This window comes from Mesoplodon densirostris, chromosome 4 (assembly GCF_025265405.1).
Source record: "Mesoplodon densirostris isolate mMesDen1 chromosome 4, mMesDen1 primary haplotype, whole genome shotgun sequence".
NCBI classification, from domain to species: Eukaryota; Metazoa; Chordata; class Mammalia; order Artiodactyla; family Ziphiidae; genus Mesoplodon; species Mesoplodon densirostris.
The window spans coordinates 166,459,892-166,480,897 of NC_082664.1; the positions used below are offsets into that span (position 1 = coordinate 166,459,892).

At 36.7% G+C, this 21,006-nt stretch overlaps 1 protein-coding gene across 3 annotated transcripts in view; it reads left to right on the top strand.

The window, feature by feature from the left end:
* Window positions 1-21,006, top strand: part of CUL2 (cullin 2) — an 80,058-nt gene that overhangs the window by 39,795 nt on the left and 19,257 nt on the right. For all 3 annotated transcript variants that reach the window (XM_060097664.1, XM_060097662.1, XM_060097663.1), the window contains exons 6-10: window positions 1,234-1,316; window positions 10,683-10,779; window positions 10,876-10,986; window positions 13,755-13,917; window positions 18,812-18,936. In XM_060097664.1, coding sequence (XP_059953647.1) covers window positions 1,234-1,316; window positions 10,683-10,779; window positions 10,876-10,986; window positions 13,755-13,917; window positions 18,812-18,936 — 579 coding nt within the window. The remainder of the gene's footprint in view (window positions 1-1,233; window positions 1,317-10,682; window positions 10,780-10,875; window positions 10,987-13,754; window positions 13,918-18,811; window positions 18,937-21,006) is intronic.

Here is a 21,006-nt window from a genome sequence, read left to right on the forward strand (position 1 = left end):
GTTGTTGTCAGGATGTTGGCTTCAAGTGTAAAATGGAAAACCAGTTGGCTTTGTTTAGTAAAGCTGCACGCATGCCTGCTCCTGTCGGCCAGTGTCTCCACTTGTAGGTGTGTGTCAGGGAACCGCTTGCTTATGACCACCAGAAGGTGAATGCAGGAACAGCTGCAGTTTCTCAGTGGCAAAAGCTGGGATCACAAACAGTGTCATCAGCAGTAGAAAGTAAAAGTTGATCATAGTGTCTTCATACAAGACGATACTATATAGCAGTGCCAATGATTGAACTATAAACTCTTTATCAATTTGGTTGGATTTCAATAACAAAGTTACAGTTAAAAAATTATACATAAGGAATAAGATTAAAAAATAACAATAAATAAATAAAATTAAAAAATAACAACAAAACAAACCAAAGCAAAAATCATACATGGAAGAGCATACAATGTGATTTTGTTATCAAGGTCAGAAACAGTCAACTTCAGGACTTCCCTGGTGGTCCAGTGGTTAGGACTCCGCACTTCCATTGCAGGGGGCACAGGTTTGATAACTTGGTCGGGGAACTAAGATCCCACATGCCACGTGGTGCGGCCAAAAAAAAAGAAATAGTCAACTTCAAAAATATCATATGGGGATAGTTACACACTTGGTAGAGCTGTAAGGAAGGGAATGATTTAACACAAAACGCAGGATAGTGATAATCTCTGAGGGGAAAGAAAGGAGGAGGACATTTGGGGCAACAGTAATGGTGAAGTCGTATTTCTTAAATTGGGTGTTGAATACAGGTATGTTTATTTTATTTTTCTTTAAATTGACTTATTCTTTTATGTTTGTATGAGAGGTGTTATAATTTCAAAAACCAGCCAACAGCCAAATCACATTATTTTATTTAACATAACTCCTTTGTTTCCATTATAGTTTTGGTGTCTATAGCCCTTCCCGAATATTGGGCATTTAACAATCAATAAATTAAGGTTTTATAAAAATCAGTTATTTCTGTAAGATTTTCAATTAATGATAAAAACTTAATTCTGTTCTTTGTACAAGTCTGATATGATAGTCATTGTCATTTTAAATTAGAAATTTATTTTCCTTATATTCAATTTTTATTTGAATTTTGAAGTACAGTTATAAATACTTCATTTGATGGGTGTTTTTACTTTTAAAAGAAGTCTTGAACAAACGTTTAAATCAAATACTAAGTAATTCAGCCTTGATGATTTTCATTTTTCCTGGCAGCTAGCATTGGATATGTGGAGGAAATTGATGGTTGAACCACTTCAGACCATCCTCATCCGAATGCTCCTCCGAGAAATCAAAAAGTGAGTATTGACATTGATCTTCTTGAGTCAGTTCTAATTTGCTGTTTGAAATGGTCTAAAATAGTGAACAGTTGCATGGCTGTCAACTGCACATAGGCCTCATTTTACTGTAACAAGCCTCATTTTCCATTCTAATGCCAATATTTTAAAATCGTTTTATAATCTTTTGGTTTTGGGGGGCAGATTTCACTATGACCTAATATGCTTAGTAAATAAGTCCCTGAAGGAAATGACTTGTTTTGTAATCCTGAAACGTCTTGGATCTTGTAGGCAGTGCTGAGTTGTTTGAACATATTCTCAGCTGAAACCCTGATGACAATAACCTACTCCGGAAAACAGATTATTCCAGTTGTTGGTCACCTTAATAATCAGTTAACTTGTGAGGTAAATTTATGAGAAAAGGGCTTCCCACTGTCCTCATGGCCCAGAGTGGTTGACTCTTTACCTGACTGCTGTGTGAATAAGGTTTGGCACCAAGTAAGTTATCCTGTGGAGTCCAGAGTAGAACATTCTTGGTCAGCTCTGGCCTAGAAGGTTCTTAGTAGACCTCAGCTCTGGGGAATCAGAAACTGAAATCGCTCACACAGATAAATTTTAGGTGACGGAACTACTGTGAAAGGAATCCTGTAGACCAGTGAATTGCTGTGTGATAATGGCCACTCCCTCTGAAACTGCTTTCATTAAGAAGACCCAAATATGGAGTTTTTTATGTGAGGAAAAAAAGCAGAGCGTTGTTCTTACTATGGGGCTCCTAGTAAGAAATAAGAGGTTAAGAAAAAAAGCCACAAAAGGAGAGACTATTTTAATATTTAATGTTAACACCAAATAGAAAATACATGGTAGGAGTTAGTAACTTGGTTTTTAAAAATTGTCACTCACGCTTTTCATGATTCTACTGTTTCCAAAGGTGATGAGAGAGAGGAAAGGCAGTAGTGAAGCAGTAGGGTGGAACAGTTTTCTTCCTTCCTCTTTCTCCACTGAACTATGACTGACTAAAGAACATTTCCAGCGAGACTTACAGGCTCTAGTATAATTTCCTTTGCTAAGAAATATTAGCTTTCTTCTTGACTTGGAATTCAGCTATTTTACATGAAAAGTATAATGAAAATATTGTTATAATTTTCTAAATGCACTTTTAATGAAATGTCTCTTTTAATATAATTTTGATCCAACCTAGTAAATTTTCCTTAAGTGTGATTGTTAGCTTGTTAAAAATGAATTTTATGAAAAATTAAAGAAAATATAACTGAGAAAAATAATACAACAGTAGGATACTAATTCTGGAAAAGACATAGGGACTATATGTTTAGAGACATTAGGGCAACTTGTTTTGGTTTTGTTAAAATCAGTTTCCATTAAAGTATTATTCAACATGCTTTACTAATACCTCATTTATTTTTTATGTCTACTCTATGAGGTAGGTATTATCTTACATTTTACAGCTAAGGGTACTAAGGCTTAATAATAATAATAAAATATGGAAACTGTGTACCAAGCAGTGATCTAAAAACTTTACGTATGAATCCCATTTAAGCTTCACCCTAGGTGATTGGTACAATTTACCATTTTACAGTTGTGTTGCTCTATTCAGCTCCCATCTTCTTAATTCCAGAGATTCAAATCTGGAATTTTTAACTCTAAGTCCGTTATGCCTGTCATTTCAATCCACAGAATGTTTCTTCCACTCCTAGCTCCAGTACTTTAGCTGAATGATGAATATATTTTGGTTTTATAACGCTTTGAGTATTCTAGTGTTTTCACACGTATTTTCTTTATTTGATCCCAAGGAGGCCAGGCAGGTTTTATTTATAAGTAAGCAAATTGAACTTCAATAAGGAAAAATGACTTACTGAACTTGATGTAGGTAGGAAAGAGACTCCATGTGTTTTAAGTTTCCAATTTGGGTCTTTCGGCTACATTGCTTTAACATCTATTTACCCCTTGTCATGTGAGATATCATGGACAGATAGGGTGACAATAAAGCATGATGAGAGAGTGGTAAATTGCCCAGAGCACTGGGAAAAGTAGATTGAAAAAGGTGAGATGAAGTGGAGAGGATTATACAGTGAAAAGATTTCAGAGCAAGGACAAATGACATGCCAGCAATCCCTAACAGATAGATGTGGTTTTATTCCTGCCTAGATAGGTCTCCCTTAGTGCTAACATTATTTAATGTAGTCTGAGAGGTTAATTTTTATCATAATAATCAAGAGTTGCTAAAAGAAAAGACATGTGTCTTTCCTAGTTCTTAAATACATTTAGTACTTGGTACACTGTTTACCCTTGGACGTCAACATTTTTTAGATACTGCTGCTTTAAAACTGTTCCCAGGGTTTTACGTTTGTTTTGCCCTGTGATTCTTAAGCACTTGTCCTTTAGCTAAAATGCTTGCTTCCACCACTCAGGTGCTTATCTGATACTAATGATACAGCTCTTTTCCTACAACTTGGGTTAGATAATCCCTACCTCAGTTAATTGTTCTTTATTTTACCCAAGTAATATACTTTCTCCATCTTTTCACTGTGTGCTCTTAGCTTCATCAGTAGATGAATTAATTTGGTTAGCACCTTTAGGAAAAGAGTAGTTCCTAATGTGACTTTGGTTGTGCAGAGGTATATTTTATGCTGCACCATCACCTACATCTCTAGGAGTTTTTGTATAGAATCACACATAGAACTGTCCTTCCTTTTCTTATTGTAAGAGAAATATACAGATCATAAAAATTCCCCAACTCACAGGTAGTGTGTTGATCTTCTTGGAAGATTTCAGAAAGTTGAGGGCCATCTCAGCCTTGAAAGAGGTAAAGTTATCTGTCAAGTTAATGGAGGACTTGTGAAATCAAAATGTTCTGCTAAGTGAAAATTCTTACTAGGCATGAATGCTGAAATGCTCAGTAAACTGTAATACAATTTCATGACTTTTGAAAAAAGTTGTAATTGGGTGGAGTGGGGTTTCTGTAGATCAGAAAAGATGGTCTAAAAAGGCCACAGGCAGGAAAACAAGACAGCAACATAAAGTGACATAAAAGGCTAAACGACCATGTATCCTCTGCTTTTAAGGTACAGACTAGGTCCAGGCTCTTTTTTTGATTAATTGTATTCTATAAAGTTGGCTTCTTTTGAGGTATGTAAACGCTACAGGAATAATCCCAGCTTCATGCATTTTAGAGAAACTGTTTCAGTGAAGTACTAGATTTAAAAGTGGAATGTAGGTTGCAGAAATTTTTTGTTTGCTTAAGAGAGTCAATGAAACAATTGTTAAATTTTTTTTTCATGGTATCATGAAATCTGTACACATAAAATTTAATTGATAATCCAAAAGTAAAAGTGCTCCTCCTATATAAGGAAGAAAGAAACAAGTGATGTAATCATAGGTTGTGTGTCTGCCTGTTTTTCACAGTGTCTGCTTCACTAAGGAAAGATAAAAGTAATTCTATTCATATAATAACTTGTCTTTTATAATAAAATAGTAGAATTGCCAATTGGGACTTTCAGTGTAGTAACAACCTAACATTGTTTTTAATTTTAATAAATAAAATGCTGTAACTTTGTGGATCTACATGTTACAATGTAAGAATATGAAATTAGAGAGAAGAAAGTAGATACATTTTTAAATGCAGGTAAAAGGAATTGCTTAGATGCTTAAAGATACTGTTGAAAACACAGACTTTTTAATGCTAAATGGATTCAGAATTGCTTTCCTTTTTTCCAGTAGCTCTGCTTTCTAGTGTCAAGTAGTCTTTGAACAAAAATAGAAACTTTAATTTTTTAATTTAAAAAAATTTTTTAAAATATATTTTATTTATTTATTTTTGGCTACATTGGGTCTTAGTTGCTGTGCGCGGGCTTTCTCTCTAGTTGCGGCGAATGGGGTCTACTCTTCGTTGCGGTGGGCAGACTTCTCATTGCAGTGGCTTCTCTTATTGCGGAGCACAGGCTCTAGGCGTGCAGGCTTCAGTAGTTGTGGTGCCTGGGCTCAGTAGTGGCGCACAGGCTTAGTTGCTCCGTGGCCTGTGGGATTTTCCCAGACCAGGGCTCGAACCCATGTCCCCTGCATTGGCAGGTGGATTCTTAACCACTGTGCCACCAGGGAAACCCCAAAATAAAAACTTTAAATAAAATGTTTTCTTCCCCTTTGAATTAGGAACAATCTATAACATAGGCTGCTGTGGCTGATTTGTGTTTTCTCTGACATGTTCATATATTTGTTATTCTATTTCTTAACTGTGAAGAAATTATAGATTTCATTGAGGAAAAATATCTTGGATAAAAATAAAATTTAATGTAGTAGTTTTTATTGTTTTGTATCTCAGTTTCTGAGAGATGTTTTAAATTTCCCAGCTCATTTTAGATTTATGGATTTTCATCCGTGCAGTTGTTAGTTTTTGTTTTATGAATTTTGAGGCTCTGTTGTTAGTTGAATAAATATCAGGATTATTCTGTTCATGGTTAATTGTTTTTATTGTTATGTAGTAACTTTTTCTATCTTGTGCTCTTTTTCCATATTCTGTCACATATTAATATTGTTATAACAGTTTTCTTTTGGACTTTCGGGGATTTTGCTGTGTGTGTGTATCATTTTAGTGTGAAATTAAATATAGATACAGGAGGCCATACAACACAAATGTACAGCTTAATGAATTATTATAAGGTGAATGTGCTTGTTACTGCCACCCAGGTTAAGGACTAGAACCATGCCAGCCTCCCCTGAGACCCTTGTGTGTGTCCCACTCCTCCTTTTCTCCCATAGTAACCACTACCCAACTTTTGAGGCAATCACTTTCTTCTATTTCCTTATGGTTTTTCCACCCATGTGTGCATTCCTAGACTCTGTAGTTTAGTCTTGTCTATCCTAAAAAAACCTGCTCCAGACTGCACCCAGACTGCGCCCAAACTGCGCCAGACTGAGCCCAGACTGAGCTAGACTGCGCCCAGACTGCACCCAGACTGTGCCAGACTGCACCCTGATAGCTCCCAGACTGCCCCCAAACTGCGTCAAACTGCCCTCAGACTGCACCAGACTGCCCCCAGACTGCGCCAGACTGCCCCCAGACTTTTAATCTAATACATCTTTTAAATCTTTTAATCAATAGGTTTCTCCTCCGTCCTTTTTTTTTTTTTTTTAAACTTGTAACTTATTTGTTCCTGAATCCTGGCCATTTGATCTTTAGACTTTACCACCGTCTGGATTTTGTGGATTGCATGCATGAGGCCCATTTATACGTGTTTCTTTGTCCTCTGTTTCCTGTAAATTGGCAGTTCAGTGTTTTACTCAGACTCAGGTTGGTTCTTGCCGGCAAAACCATAGATATTTTGATCTTTGGTAATGTCTGATTTTTCACTCTTTTTTTGATGTAAGCAGCCACTGATACTAAATGCTGACATCTTTTAATATATTGGGGTTTGTAAAACGATGCCACCTTAATTCTGTCATTCGGTTTTCATTTTTTAACTTGAAAAATTTTATAAAAATATTCTTACCCTTATCTACTATTTGGTTATCATATAGGACGGGTGAAATAACTGCTTGTTTCTTTTCTTTTCTTTACCCAGTTGTCAGGATAATGAGTTGGTTTGCTGTCATGTTCAAAAAGTGGCCAATTAGCTTTTTTTTTCCAACATACTGTGGTGAAACTTATAGACTTAAATATATTTGATTTGTTCCTATTCATTGTCTAACTTTATTAAAGTTTAAATAGCCTCTCTTTGGTTAGTGGTGCCAGAGTCCTTTTGAAGTGACCCTAGTCATCACTGATAACTTTCTTGCTATCTACTATGCCAGTGTATTCCAGCCTTATCTTGTACATTTTCTTCCCCAGACCTGGTACCAGCTACTCAGTGAAAAACTTAGTTGCAAATACACAAATGATATGTAAATGCATTCTTGAAAAACTTTGAGTGTTCCAGATCCTTTCCTCAGTCTTACTCTCCACAGAGGTAATCCCTGTTATCATTCGGTTAACTGTCTTTTCAAACCTTTTCCTATGAATTTTTATATCTATGTAGAGAAATAAATATGATACAGAATACAATACAGAATATTGTTTTGTTTTCTTTTTTTAAGTATAGAATTTTTTCTTTTTTTCTAACTTCTGAAAATCATTTATGACGTACTTCTTTTAAAAGTCAATTTTATATCTTGATAATTTTTCTATGTTTGTACGTAGCGATCTTCCTCATTCTTCCTAAACTCTATATAATATTTGGTATGGCCCCACCTCATTTTTTAAACTCTTCTCCTAGTAATGTCTATTAGGTTGTTTCCAGTTTTTCCATTACTACAACTCTTTGGTTCTGTCATGCACAGGTGCAGATGTTTGGAGCCATAGAGTATGTGCATTTAGAATTAATGTTGCCCTCTGTAAAGTACCTGTTCTTCCAAAGGCAGAGTATGGGAACCCGTTTCCCTACTACTCATCAAGTCTTGCCTGTCTGAAGGTGAACTGTTTCCTTGATTTCCCAGTGCCTCCTGAGGTGCTCTGGGGTTGGGGCCAAGCAGTCTGGGCGCAGTCTGGCGGCAGTCTGGAGCGGTCTGGGCGCAGGCGCTTCCCTTCCTCGTGGCACCACACTCACGGCTCCTGCAGGGACACGCAGAGCAGCTAGTCTGCTGATGACCTTGCTGGTTTTGTGCCAGCCCGCTCTCAGTAGCACCACTTCTTGCCCGCCCTCCTTCACTATCTTCCACCCCCTCCTTTTAGCAGTTCTTTCTCTTGTGCATTTTGGTCCGTAATTTTGTTTTTCTGTGCTATCTAGTCTTCATTCTCTTTTTTTCAATTTCTACAGGTCCAAGGGCTACAGCCAACAACGGAGTGTTAAAAAGTATCCTTCCTGTCACTTCTCAGATTTGGAGTGAGAGCAGGAGGCTGCATTTAATTTGTTGGAACCATATTCTCATTTTAATCCTAGGGGGTGAATGGGAGCTTCACCAAGAGATTAATTTACCCATTGTCACATATCAGAATCAGGACTTTTGAGAGTTCCAGCCTCACTTTTAGTGACCACCACAAACGTGGTCTGCTCTCTAAAAGACCTTGGTTTTAAAATCACAGTTAGTGCTTTCTTTGGTCTCTTAGCTTTCTTCTCCTCTCTAATTTATTGAAAATACTTCCATTTTGCGCCTACCTGTACTTAAAATACTAGCTTATTGATGGTTTACTCATGTACCAGGCACTGTGCTACATACTTTCTTGGATTATGCGTAATCTTTACCATATCCTCGTGAGAGTAGGTACATTTCTTACCCCCACTTTACAGAAGGGGACATCTCTGAGTACTAAAGGTTAATAAGCACCTGCACAAGGTGACATATTAATGCAGCCAGAACTTGAACCTAGGTAGTCTGACTCCAAAATCCTGGTCTTAGGGGCTACAATAAACTATTCCTATTAGTTCCCGTCCTCCCAGCTGAGTGATTTCATTATGATTGTTGTAGGCATTTTCCACTTAGTTCTGTCAAGATCAAATAATGAGCCATATTCTAAAAATTCTTCATATTCTTTTCTCAAGGCTCGTCTCTTGGGATCACTGTTCTTAGATGAGACCAGAGCTTATTCAGATAACCAGCTTAGTCATTGCTTTTATATAGTACTAACTTAGCATCATTTCAGTTTATTTTCATTATCTGTCAGCCTAATAGAAATAAATTACAATGATTTTCTATTGTACCTTTTGTGCAGTTATCAAAGTGTATGGTGAATTGAATAATTATGCCTAAGAGTTTCTGAGTTCAGATGTTCTTCTTACAGGAGAGGACAATTTAGTTATTAAGCAGTAGGAATGTCAATGTTCTTTCTGGGCACTACCTTACCTGATTCCAGCTTCTCTGGGCCTTTTGGGGTCAGAAACAAATAGCAGGAGTGCTGAGAATAGCAGCAGTGGACGTTTTCCTGGTGCTGAGCAGGGACAGTAGGATTTGGTCATGAAAATAATTTTAGGTAACCTGATTTTCCAAATACCTAGATATTTCTCACTTTTGACTGATTTTCATTTGGTCCCAGACAAAGTTAAAAGGCAAAAAGTGATGCGCTCCAAATCAGTGGAATAGGTTATATCATTATTTCAGCAGATTTAATTTGGGCTTAAGAGGGAAGGTCAGCAGAGGAAAGGAGCTCACCATGTGTCACCTTGTATGAACTCGTCGTTCTTATATCAAAATGTAGACTTTGTAACTACATTTCTGTGACTGTCAGAAGGACTGTAGCCATGTTAATTCAAACACAACAAACTTTTCCCAGAATATCCAGATAATTAATGGGAGACGGAACGAGGATTAGAGGGAGGCAGAGGCAGGGAGGGACACTGATATATAAAGGTAATTGCCACAATACTTCTCTTAACTGTTAGAAAATCTTTATATCCCAGTACGAAAACCAGAAGATTTTACTAGGAAATGATGATAATATATTTTTCTGTTGCTTTCTTTGTAAAATAATTATTAATTCAAAGAAAAAAACTGTTTTAAAGTGAGGTGGAGGATTACCATGGAAAGGTAAACCTTTGACTGTATAGTGGTTTGATTTGAGCATTATTACTGGAGTCAGAAACTTCCAGCATAGAGCCAGACCATTTTACTGTGGCTTTAGGCCCACTCTTATTTTTTTTCCTATTTCTGTAATTATAAAAGCCAAAATTCACCTACATTTCTTATTGTGATTAAGACTTGCATCACAGTAGTACCCTTGACTAAGTAGGAACTTATCAAAATGTCACAGGAATAATTGAGATGATTTGAGATCCCTTTGTAACTGTAACAGAATATAGAAATATTAAAACATATCTCACTAAATTTCTAAGTAGAGAAATACCTTTGTGCTTAGATGAAAGCAACTCAGTGGCTCTAGCAGACCTCTTAGAGAGAGAGCAACAGTTATTAGTCATTTCAATGAGCGATATATTGTGTTAGAGTGTACCTTTGAGGAATGAGTCTCATCAGATTACTGTAGGCATACTTGTGATGCTTCAAAGACTGCATTCTCAGACCACATCCTCTAGTAATAGAGTTTGTGGTGAGTGAAATTCAAATATTCTTAACCACTGGTATTTAAAGTCTTGAATTGATGGGCTCATAGCTACTCTATTAAAATTGAAGAAGTATCATCTTAGTGTCAACATAGTATCTTTAATTTTACAATTAAGCTTTTCTGTTGTTTATTGAAATGACATCTAATGTGTACATAAACTATCATAAATATTAATTCAGCTGCAATATGAAAAATCATTTTTAAGTATCATGTGCATTGACCTTTAAAACGCTTTATACATAATGTGATTAGACCAATAGAATAAGCAGCCATATTGTGGCATACTTTGGTGTATTTCCAGAGATATTTGTATTCTTAAGAATGTTTTGTGTTATACCTTGTTTTAGTGATCGTGGTGGAGAAGACCCAAACCAGAAAGTAATCCATGGGGTTATTAACTCCTTTGTTCATGTTGAACAGTATAAGAAAAAATTCCCCTTAAAGGTAAAAAGCCTCCTTTAAAAACATAAATAATTAGACCTTTAATTTCTTAAGTTGCCTGTTCTAATTTTTAAAATATGATTTAATTGATTTATTTAGTTTTATCAGGAAATCTTTGAGTCTCCCTTCCTGACTGAAACAGGAGAGTACTACAAACAAGAAGCTTCAAATTTATTACAAGAATCAAACTGCTCACAGTATATGGAAAAGGTAAGAAAACATTATGTTAACTACATCATCTATTATATATCAGGCATGGTTTTATTTAATATTAGTTATCTTAGTTAATATATTTTTTTGGTGGAAAAAGTTCTGTTTTTTTGATCATTACGCTGAGTTATAGTTAATGTACAACACCTATTGATAAATCATTGTTCCTGCTATGGCATTTTCCATAGCAAAGGTGCTATTCCAGTTTTCCTTGTGGTTGATGCTTTCTGATAAAATCCTGATTGCTGGATTTGCTTGTCTTTAAAATTAATATATATTCATATTCTTGGCAAAATAAACTATATTTTGTGCTTAGTAGATAAGGGAATAGGATAAGTACAAAAGCTAGGGGTTGGGGTTTTTATCTTCCTCTAAAATGGAAGGAAAAAAATAGTAAAAATATAATAATTCTAGATACTTGGTCTTTTTGGTCTGTTAAGTTTGTGGAAGGCTGAGAAAAACCTCCACGAGAAATTTTAATCATTAAGCCAACACATTGATAACCATATTTATAATTCCATGTATATCTTCTCAGTAAAAGAATAGTGAGATTATAAATTCAGTCATCAGGTAAGATGTTAGAAATTTTAACTAGATTGTTTCATCGGCACTGTTGGATTTCAAGCATTTTATTATCAGATGATTTTTGTTAGTTTGTTTACCTTTAAGAAAGGTAAAATGGGGACTTCCCTGGTGGCGCAGTGGTTAAGACTCCACACTCCCAATGTAGGGGGCCTGGGTTCGATCCCTGGTTGGGGAACTAGATCCCACATGCATGCCACAACTAAGAGTTCACATGCTGCAACTAAGGAGCCCGCCTGCCGCGACTACTACCCAGTGCAACCAAATAAATAAATAAATAAATTTTTTTTTAAAAAAGGTAAAATGTTTCAAGTGGAATAGCTGTAGTGAGGCTTCCATAGGCCATAGGTCAGGAAATATCAGTACTTACTGATATGATACAATGGTGAATATTCCACAAAGCCCAGGTCCAGAAGTCTGAGTTGTTTAATGCTTTTCATGCTTTGTCACTCTTTAGCTCTGGGACCTTGAGGAAGTTATCTAGGACATTTTCCTCCATTAAGTGCAGGCTACACTAAGTCAGTGGGTCTTAGCACTTAGCCCTTTTTACATCTTAGACTCTTGTTAAAGGTTCTAGATCCAGTCCTGAGAAGTGCACACAGAATATCAGGGATACATACTCTCCTCGTTATATCTGGCTCTCAAAAACAGACTGTTGGCAAACAATAGAAACAACCCAAATGCCTTTCAGGAGTTGAAAAGACAGGCAAAATGTGTATACATACAATGGAATATCATTCAGCCTTAAAAAGGAATAAAGTTCTGACACATGCTACAACATGGATTAACTTTGAGAATATTATGTTGAGTGAAATAAGCCAGACACAAGAGGACAAACATCGTATGGTTCCACTTATATAAAATATCTAGAATAGACAAAGTCATAGAGACAGAAAGTATTATAGATTAGAAGTTATTGGGAGGGGAGGATAGGGAGTTATAGCTTAGTGGTTACACAGTTTCTGTTTGGTGTAATGAAAATGTTTTGGAAATAGTTGCACAACATTGTGAATATAATTAATGCTACTGAATTGTACGTTTAAAAATGGTTAAAATGACAAATTTTATGTTACATATATTTTACCACAATGTAAAAAAACTAATAATGTAATATACCAAAAACCACTGAATTGTATACTTTAAATGGGTGAATCATATGATATGTAAACTAGATCTCAAACTATTAAAAGGAAGGCCATTGGAGATTATATTTGGAAAATAACATTTATAAGAATAGGTCATTTAATTAACAGACAATTCATATGGCCTTCCTACTTCCCTTTCTGTATCTTTCCTCTAGTTTTGGCTTTCTCTGCCAGCTACAGGTGGTTTATTTGAAGCCCTGCATTGAGGCACTCCAAACTTAATCTACTTTTTATTGATATGCACACTGCCCCCTGTCGTTTTCATTATTTTATTTTTTTCCTTTTCTCATCCTCCCTTGCCTCCCTCAGACCCACATTCTAATTCCTTTTTTATTTAGTTAGTCCATAAACAGGTTAAAGTCATGTTTGTATACTAAACATGGCTAGGTCTGTTTTTCTTTTGAGGTAGAAATTAGCCAGATTCTCTGGCTATTATCTTTATTATCTGGTTCTTGTTGATGTTAACCAGTGTATTGTTTGTACCTCAGTGGTTTTTTTATAGGATAAGCTTTAATAAAGGTCTTGATTGAAATATTTGACTATGACTAAATTTTTTTTACTTAAAAAAATTTAATGGAATATTTAATGTGATAGTTACTATCATGTACATACTGTTTATGTTTTGTAAGATGAATCAACATAAAGTAATTAGCTTAATCTACATGATCCAGTTGATGTAAATTACTTTTTAGTTTGATAGTTAACTATCCATTAAGCGACCACCTATTCCGGTTTTTAATGATCTTTACCCATGTTTCCTATTGCATATATAGGTTGTCTATATGTAAGATGATTGGGGTCAATAAATGAGGGCAAAATGCAGACCATTTAACTTTTCATAAGACCGTGCTGTTCATAAGACAGTGCTGAAATGTCGGTGACATCTAGTAGCTTAATAAAATTTTGAAATGACTTATGGAATGAGAGTTTAAATTAGTTATATAATTCTTACTTGTAAGTTACTTTGCCATGTAAGTTACTTATTGATATTACAGGTGTTTTCTCATAGTAGTTTCTGACTGTAAGAATATATTTCTAAAGGTTCTAGGTAGATTAAAAGATGAAGAAATTCGATGTCGAAAATACTTAAATCCAAGTTCATATACTAAAGTAATTCATGAATGTCAGCAACGAATGGTAGCAGACCACTTACAGTTCTTACATGCAGAATGTCATAATATCATCCGACAAGAGAAAAAAAATGGTAAGTGATACCAAACATCAACGTGAATAGAAATTAAATTATAAACCCACTTTTTACATCATGTTCCAGCTACCTTAGACTTCAAACATATTTAAGTAATAGTCTCTAAAATATTCGATATGCCTTTTTACAGATATTAATAATCTATTTTAAAAGATTGTTTTGGAAAAGTATATTTTCAAACTGCATTCTAAAGTCAAAAGAAAAACTGGGAAAATATGTTTGCACATTTTTTTTTTTTTTTTTTTTTGCAGTACGCGGGCCTCTCACTGTTGTGGCCTCTCCCGTTGCGGAGCACAGGCTCCGGACGCGCAAGCTCAGCGGCCATGGCTCACGGGCCCAGCCGCTCCGCGGCATATGGGATCCTCCCAGACCGGGGCACGAACCCGTATCCCCTGCATCGGCAGGCGGAGTCTCAACCACTGCGCCACCAGGGAGGCCCTGTTTGCACATTTTAAAAAATCACAGAGGCTAATTTCCTGAATACATTAAGAGTTTCTAGTAAATAAGAGGAGAAAAGACGAAGAACATGAAAAGGAAATATAAATAGATTTTAAATATATAAAGATGCTCAGTCTCACTCAAAATAGGGGAAATACAAAATGAAAATACAATGAAATGTTAACAATAAGCAGTGAATAAAATGGAATTTTTTAGAAAAAAGCAATAAGGATTTTTAAAAAGCAGGGAATAAATGTAACAAGATATGTGTCAGACCTACACAGAAAACCAAACATTCTTGAAAGCAACATTGATTTATAGATCCAGGGCAATCTTCTCAAAACCCAAGATTTTTTTTTAAACTCTGAAACTCTTAAAGTTATACTTACTCTTCAAGACAATTTTGAAGAGTGTGATGCGAAAACTTTGCAGGATAGCATGACTTGTAAAAACCACAGTAATTAGGAATATGAGGCGTCGGTGCAAGGATAGGCAAAGAGACCAATGGAATAAAATAAAAAGCTGAGAAATAACCCATGCATATGTAGATACTTCATTTAAGACTAAGGCAGCCCTGCAGAGCAGTGGGTGAAGGATAGTGTTTTGAACGCACAGGTCCGTTGGATATCCATGTGGGAAAAAAGTGAAATTTGATCTGTACCTCAAACACCATATACAAAATCGATCAATTCATTTTGGGCTTTTGATCTCAATGTAAAGCAGTAACACTTCCAGAAGATAATATAGGAGAATAACTTCATGACCTTGGAGGTAGAGAAAAGTATTTTAAATAAGACACAGAAAGCACTAACCACAAGGAAAGATTAATCAAGTTGACTACTTTATCATTAAAAACTTTGGATCATTAAAAAACCATTAAGACCATTGGATCATCAAAATAGCCTCACAATGACAGTCAGGACAAAGGAGCCAAGAATACACAATGGGGAAAGGACAATCTCTTTAATAAATGTTTTTGAAAAAACTGGACAGCCACATGCAAAAGAATGAAACTGGACCACTGTCTTATACCATACATAAAAATTAACTCAAAATGAATTAAACACTTGAACCTAAGACCTGAAACCATAAAACTCCTAGAAAAAAACAAAGGCGATAAGCTCCTTGACATCCGTCTTGGTGATGATTTTTTGAATCTGACACCAAAAGCAAAGGCAACAAAAGCAAAAATAAACAAGTGGGACTCCATCAAACTAAAAAGCTTCTGCACAGCAAAGGAAACCATCAGCAAAATGAAAAGGTGACCAACTGAATGGGAGAAAATATTTGCAAATCATTTATCTGATAAGGGGTTAATATCCAAAATATATAAAAGACTCATACAACTCAATAGCAGAAAGACATTAAAAAATGAGAAGATCAGGGCTTCCCTGGTGGCGCAGTGGTTGAGAGTCTGCCTGCCGATGCAGGGGACACGGGTTCATGCCCTGGTCCGGGAGGATCCCACATGCTGCGGAGCAGCTGGGCCCGTGAGCCATGGCCACTGAGCCTGCGCGTCCAGAGCCTGTGCTCCGCAACGGGAGAGGCCACAACAGTGAGAGGCCTGTGTACTGCAAAAAAAAAAAAAAGAAAAGAAAAGATCTGAACAGACATTTTTTCTAAAGAAGACTTACAGATGGCCAGCAGGTACATGAAAAGGTGCTCAACATTATTAATCATCAGGGAAATGCAACTCCAAACCCCAGTGAGATATCACCTCACACCTGTTAGCATGGCTGTTATCAAAAAGGCTAGAAATAACAGATGTTGGTGAGGATGTGAAGAAAAGGGAACCATCGTGTACAGTTGGTGGGATAAAAATTAAAACTATCATGTGATCTAGCAATTCTACTTCCAGGCATTTATCCAAAGAAAACAAAAACACTAACCCCCCAAAATATATGAACCCTGTTCATATATGTTCATTGCAGCATTATTTACAATAAGCAAGATAAGGAAACAACCTAAGTGTCCACTGATAGGTGAATGGATGAAAATAAACACACACACACACATACACACAGGAATATCAGTCAGCCATTAAAAAAAAAAAAGAAATCTGCTATTTTGCAACAACATGGATCGACCTCGAGGGCATTGTGCTAAGTGAAATAAGTCAGACAGAGAAAGACAAATATCGTGTGATCTCACTTATACATGGAATCTAAAAAACAAAACACATGAACTCATCGATACGGAGAAGAGCTTGGTGGTTGCCAGAGTCAGTGGCGATGGGTGAAGGGAGTCAAAAGGTTTAATAACTTCCAGTTATTAAAAAAGTAAGTCATGGGGATGTAATATTGTATAGCATGATGACTATAGGTAGTAATACCATGTTGCATATTTGAAAGTTGCTAAGAGAGTATGATTTTAAAAGTTCTTGCAGATATCGTATAATAACGCTTATGTGTAATCTAGAAAAATGGTATAGATGATTTTATTTACAAAGCAGAAATAGAGACACAGAGATATAGATACCAAGGGAGAAAGGGGTATGGTGGGAGGAATTGGGAGACTGGGATTGACATTATTGATACTATGTATAAAATAGACAACTGATGAGAACATACTGTAAAGCACAGGGAACTCTACCTAATGTGCTGTGGTAACCTAAATGGGAGGGAAGTCCGAAAGGGAGGGGATACCTATATGTGTATGGCTGATTCATTTCTTGTGCAGTGGAAGCTAACACAACATTGTAAAGCAACCATACTCCAATAAAAATTAATAAAATAAATAAAATAAAAAAGTTCTCATCACAAGAAAAAATTTGTAAATATGTATGGTGACAGATGTTAACTGATTGTGGTGATCAGTCTGCAGTATATACCAATATCATTATGTTATAAACCTGGAACTAATATATGTCAATTATACCTCAAAAAGAAAAAGAAAAGGCTGTCATATGGTTATATATTTGCAATCCCAGAAAAAGGTTTATGTCCAAAATATAAAATAGTCAAGAAGTTTGAACAGGCACTGCAGAATAGAGGTTATCCAAATGGCCAATAAACATATAAAAAAGGCTCTCAATCTCACTACAACAGAGGAATGCAAATTAAAACCAAACTAAGGTATCAGTACTTAATCACATTTTGATATAAAATGAAAAAGACTGAAAATAATAAGTGTGTGGAAGCGTATAGAGTAACAGGAACTTGTTATACGTTGGACCTAGAGTATAAATCAATGCAACCACCTTGAAACACTGCCAGTGAGTGACTGCTAATGCTGAGCAAACACATCTCTTACGGTCCAGCTGTTGCTCTCGTAGGTGTTTCCCCGCCAACCCAAAATGCGTGCACACATGCACAAAAAGACATGCACAAGCATGCTCACAGCAACATTGTTTGTAATAGCTCCAAACTGGAAACAGCTCAGATGTCCAGTAACAGCAGAATGAATTAAAGTACCGCATATTCACACAATGAAATATTATAGGAGAGTGAAAAGGAACACATTATAGCTGCATACAGCACAGGTGAGCCTTATGAACATGTTGAACCAAAGAAACCAAACATGAAAGAATTGTATGATTTCATTTGTATAAATGGTTCAAAACAGGCAAACCGAACCTGTGGTCTGGTTTAGTTTAGTAAGTAACTAATCTGTCACGACAGTGATTACTGTTGCCGAAGAACAGGATGGGTAGTGATTGGGAAGAGGTATGAAGGGGACTTCTGAGTGGAGGTCATGTCTCTTTCTCACTGTGGGTGGTGATAACTTTGGGAGGGGGCTTCACTCATGATAATTCATTGAGATATACACTTACTATTTGTACATTTTTCTGTATGTGTGTTACACTTCAGTAAAAAGTTTAAAATAAAAACCACTACACTGAGATATCATTTTCCACCTCTCAGTGCAAAGATCAAAACATTTGTTGGCAAGGGAGCTCCTGGCCACTGGGAGCTCTATCTAGAAGGTCCTTCTACAAGACTAAGCTTTTCATGGCAGTCCCACTTCTAGGGATTTATACTGCAGATATTCTTGCCCATATACAGGATTATTCATTGTAACATTATAATATCAAGAGATTGGAAACAACCAAATTCCCATCAATTGTTAAGTAATTGTTGTAATGTAGCCATACAATGGAGTGCTAAGCAGTTGTAAAATATGAGGAAATGCTTTGTGTACTGATGTAAAAAGATCTCTAAGTTAAAATGTTGTTTATAGTGCGTGAAATACACTACACTATTTGTATAAAAAGGGGCAGAGGGAAGAAGAGCGTATTTGCTTGAATGCGTAGGAAGCAGCTTTGAGAAGATACTAAGCAACCACAACATTGTTTTCCCAGGGGAAGAGGCTGGGGTGATTGGGAGAAAGGTGTGGGGATCCGGCTCTGCATACTCTTCTGTAATTCTGCATTTGGAACCATATATTACCTATTATATTGGAAACATTTTAAAACTATTTGGAAATTTAATAATAAATTTCTTTTTCCCCTCAGACATGGCAAATATGTATGTCTTACTCCGTGCTGTGTCCACTGGTTTACCTCATATGATTCAGGAGCTGCAAAATCATATCCATGATGAGGGCCTTAGAGCAACCAGTAATCTTACTCAGGAAAATGTGAGTTACATAAGGAACTGGAAAATTTTTCTCTTAATCAGATTATCATGGAGTTTTTCTTTTGACTTTACTGTTTAAAAGCATGAAAGAAAAGTCCTACCATGCCAATAAATGAAACGTCTTTATTAAAATGTTCAGGGCTTCCCTGGTGGCGCAGTGGTTGAGAGTCCGCCTGCCAAGGCAGGGAACACGGGTTCGTGCCCCGGTCCGGGAGGATCCCACATGCCGCGGAGCGGCTGGGCCCGTGAGCCATGGCCGCTGGGCCTGCGCGTCCGGAGCCTGTGCTCCGCAGCGGGAGGGGCCGCAGCGGTGAGAGGCCCGCGTAACGCCAAAAAAAAAAAAAAAAAAAAAAAAAAAAAAAATGTTCAAACCTAGAAGTTGTTGGACACATTTTGGAATTATCAGTTATTAGAAAATCAATGAATAAGATAAACTTCTTCCTACACACTGTCGTGTTCATTTAGCAATTGTTAATTAATTTCTCACAGAAAAGTATGTTTGCTGTTTCTTTTTTTTAAATTAATAATTAATTTTTGGCTGCGTTGGGTCTTCGTTGCTGCACGCTGGCTTTCTCTAGTTGCGGCGAGCAGGGGCTACTCTTCGTTGCGGTGCGCAGGCTTCTCATTGCGGTGGCTTCTCTTGTTGCAGAGCACGGGCTCTAGGCGTGCGGGCTTCAGTAGTTGCAGCGCATGGGCTCAGTAGTTGTGGCTCGCGGGCTCCAGAGCGCAGGCTCAGTAGTTGTGGCTCACGGGCTTAGTTGCTCCGCGGCATGTGGGATCTTCCTGGACCAGGGCTTGAACCCATGTCCCCCTGCATCAGCAGGCAGATTCTTAACCACTGCGCCGCCATGGAAGTCCCTGTTTGCTCTTTCTAAATAGTCTTGTTTCTGTGTAACTGGCATTAATGTTTAGTTAGTTGTAGTGGTAATGGTATTAATCAGTGATAATATAGACAACTTACAATTTGATTTCCTTTTACATGCCCTGGATTTGATAGCCCGGGAAGCAAATTTGGATTAAAACTATCTTCCCTAAATATATGCTTACTACCCAAAATACCCAGCAGTGACCTTCATATCCTTACTCCCCATCTTAGGAGTTCCCTGCCATTTAAATTACTGTTTACAATAAGGTGTCTCCTATCAAAGTGTGCTCCTATTGTCAAATTTTGTTGGACCAACTTCTTTGTTTTTACTAGTGATGGTTGACAAATAAGATAGACATGACATCGCATGTCACTTCTCTTTCCTATGTAGAGCTGTTTGCTCCTCCTGTAATGCAGTGATCTGTGTATAGACCGCATTGTTCAGGAGCATTTATTAAATGCTGATCTCCTTAGTTGTAGATTTATTTGTCTTTGGCAGATAATTCTTAGATGTTATGTCCTGCCACAGTAATGCATAAACTTTCCCATTTTTTGTAAAACTATTAATTTATATTGCTTAGATCTAATAGCCTGTATTATTTATTAGGTTTCTTAGTTTATATTAGTTTTATAGATTCAGGGTGTGGAATGAAATTGGGCATAGAGGCATAGAGTTTGGTGTCAAGGCCTGGGAGATGCAAATACAAGAGAATGCGTTTGTAGGAGACTCACATAGTTTTAGCTGACTTAGAAGTCTTAGGTCTAACTTCATAGTTATCTCCATTAAGAATGAAAACTCACTTTTGCACTACTAGGTATTTCTTCTCTCTGAGATGTGGGGAACTGTACTGCCCAACTCTAGGGGTCTCAGTTTTCACAGATAATGGCTTTTTAACTTCTCTCTCTCTCAGCCTTCAGTGCCTTTGAAGGCCGTTTTTATTTACATAATCCTCTATGAAAGGGATAGGCCTGGTAGTTCTGAGATTGTATCTTGTTACACTTAAGATACAGAATTCCAGCACCAGAGAGAAGTGTTTTTTTCCATGGGTTCTTCTGGCAGAGGAACTACAGTCCTGCATTTCCAGTGTTGAATGACAGCTAATTTCAACATCAAAGTTTTAGATTTTTAAGACCGTCTTAGCTAAAAACATTTTTTGAGGGTGTGTGTCGTGTGTAACATTATTTGCTTAGGGAAAACTTTACTCT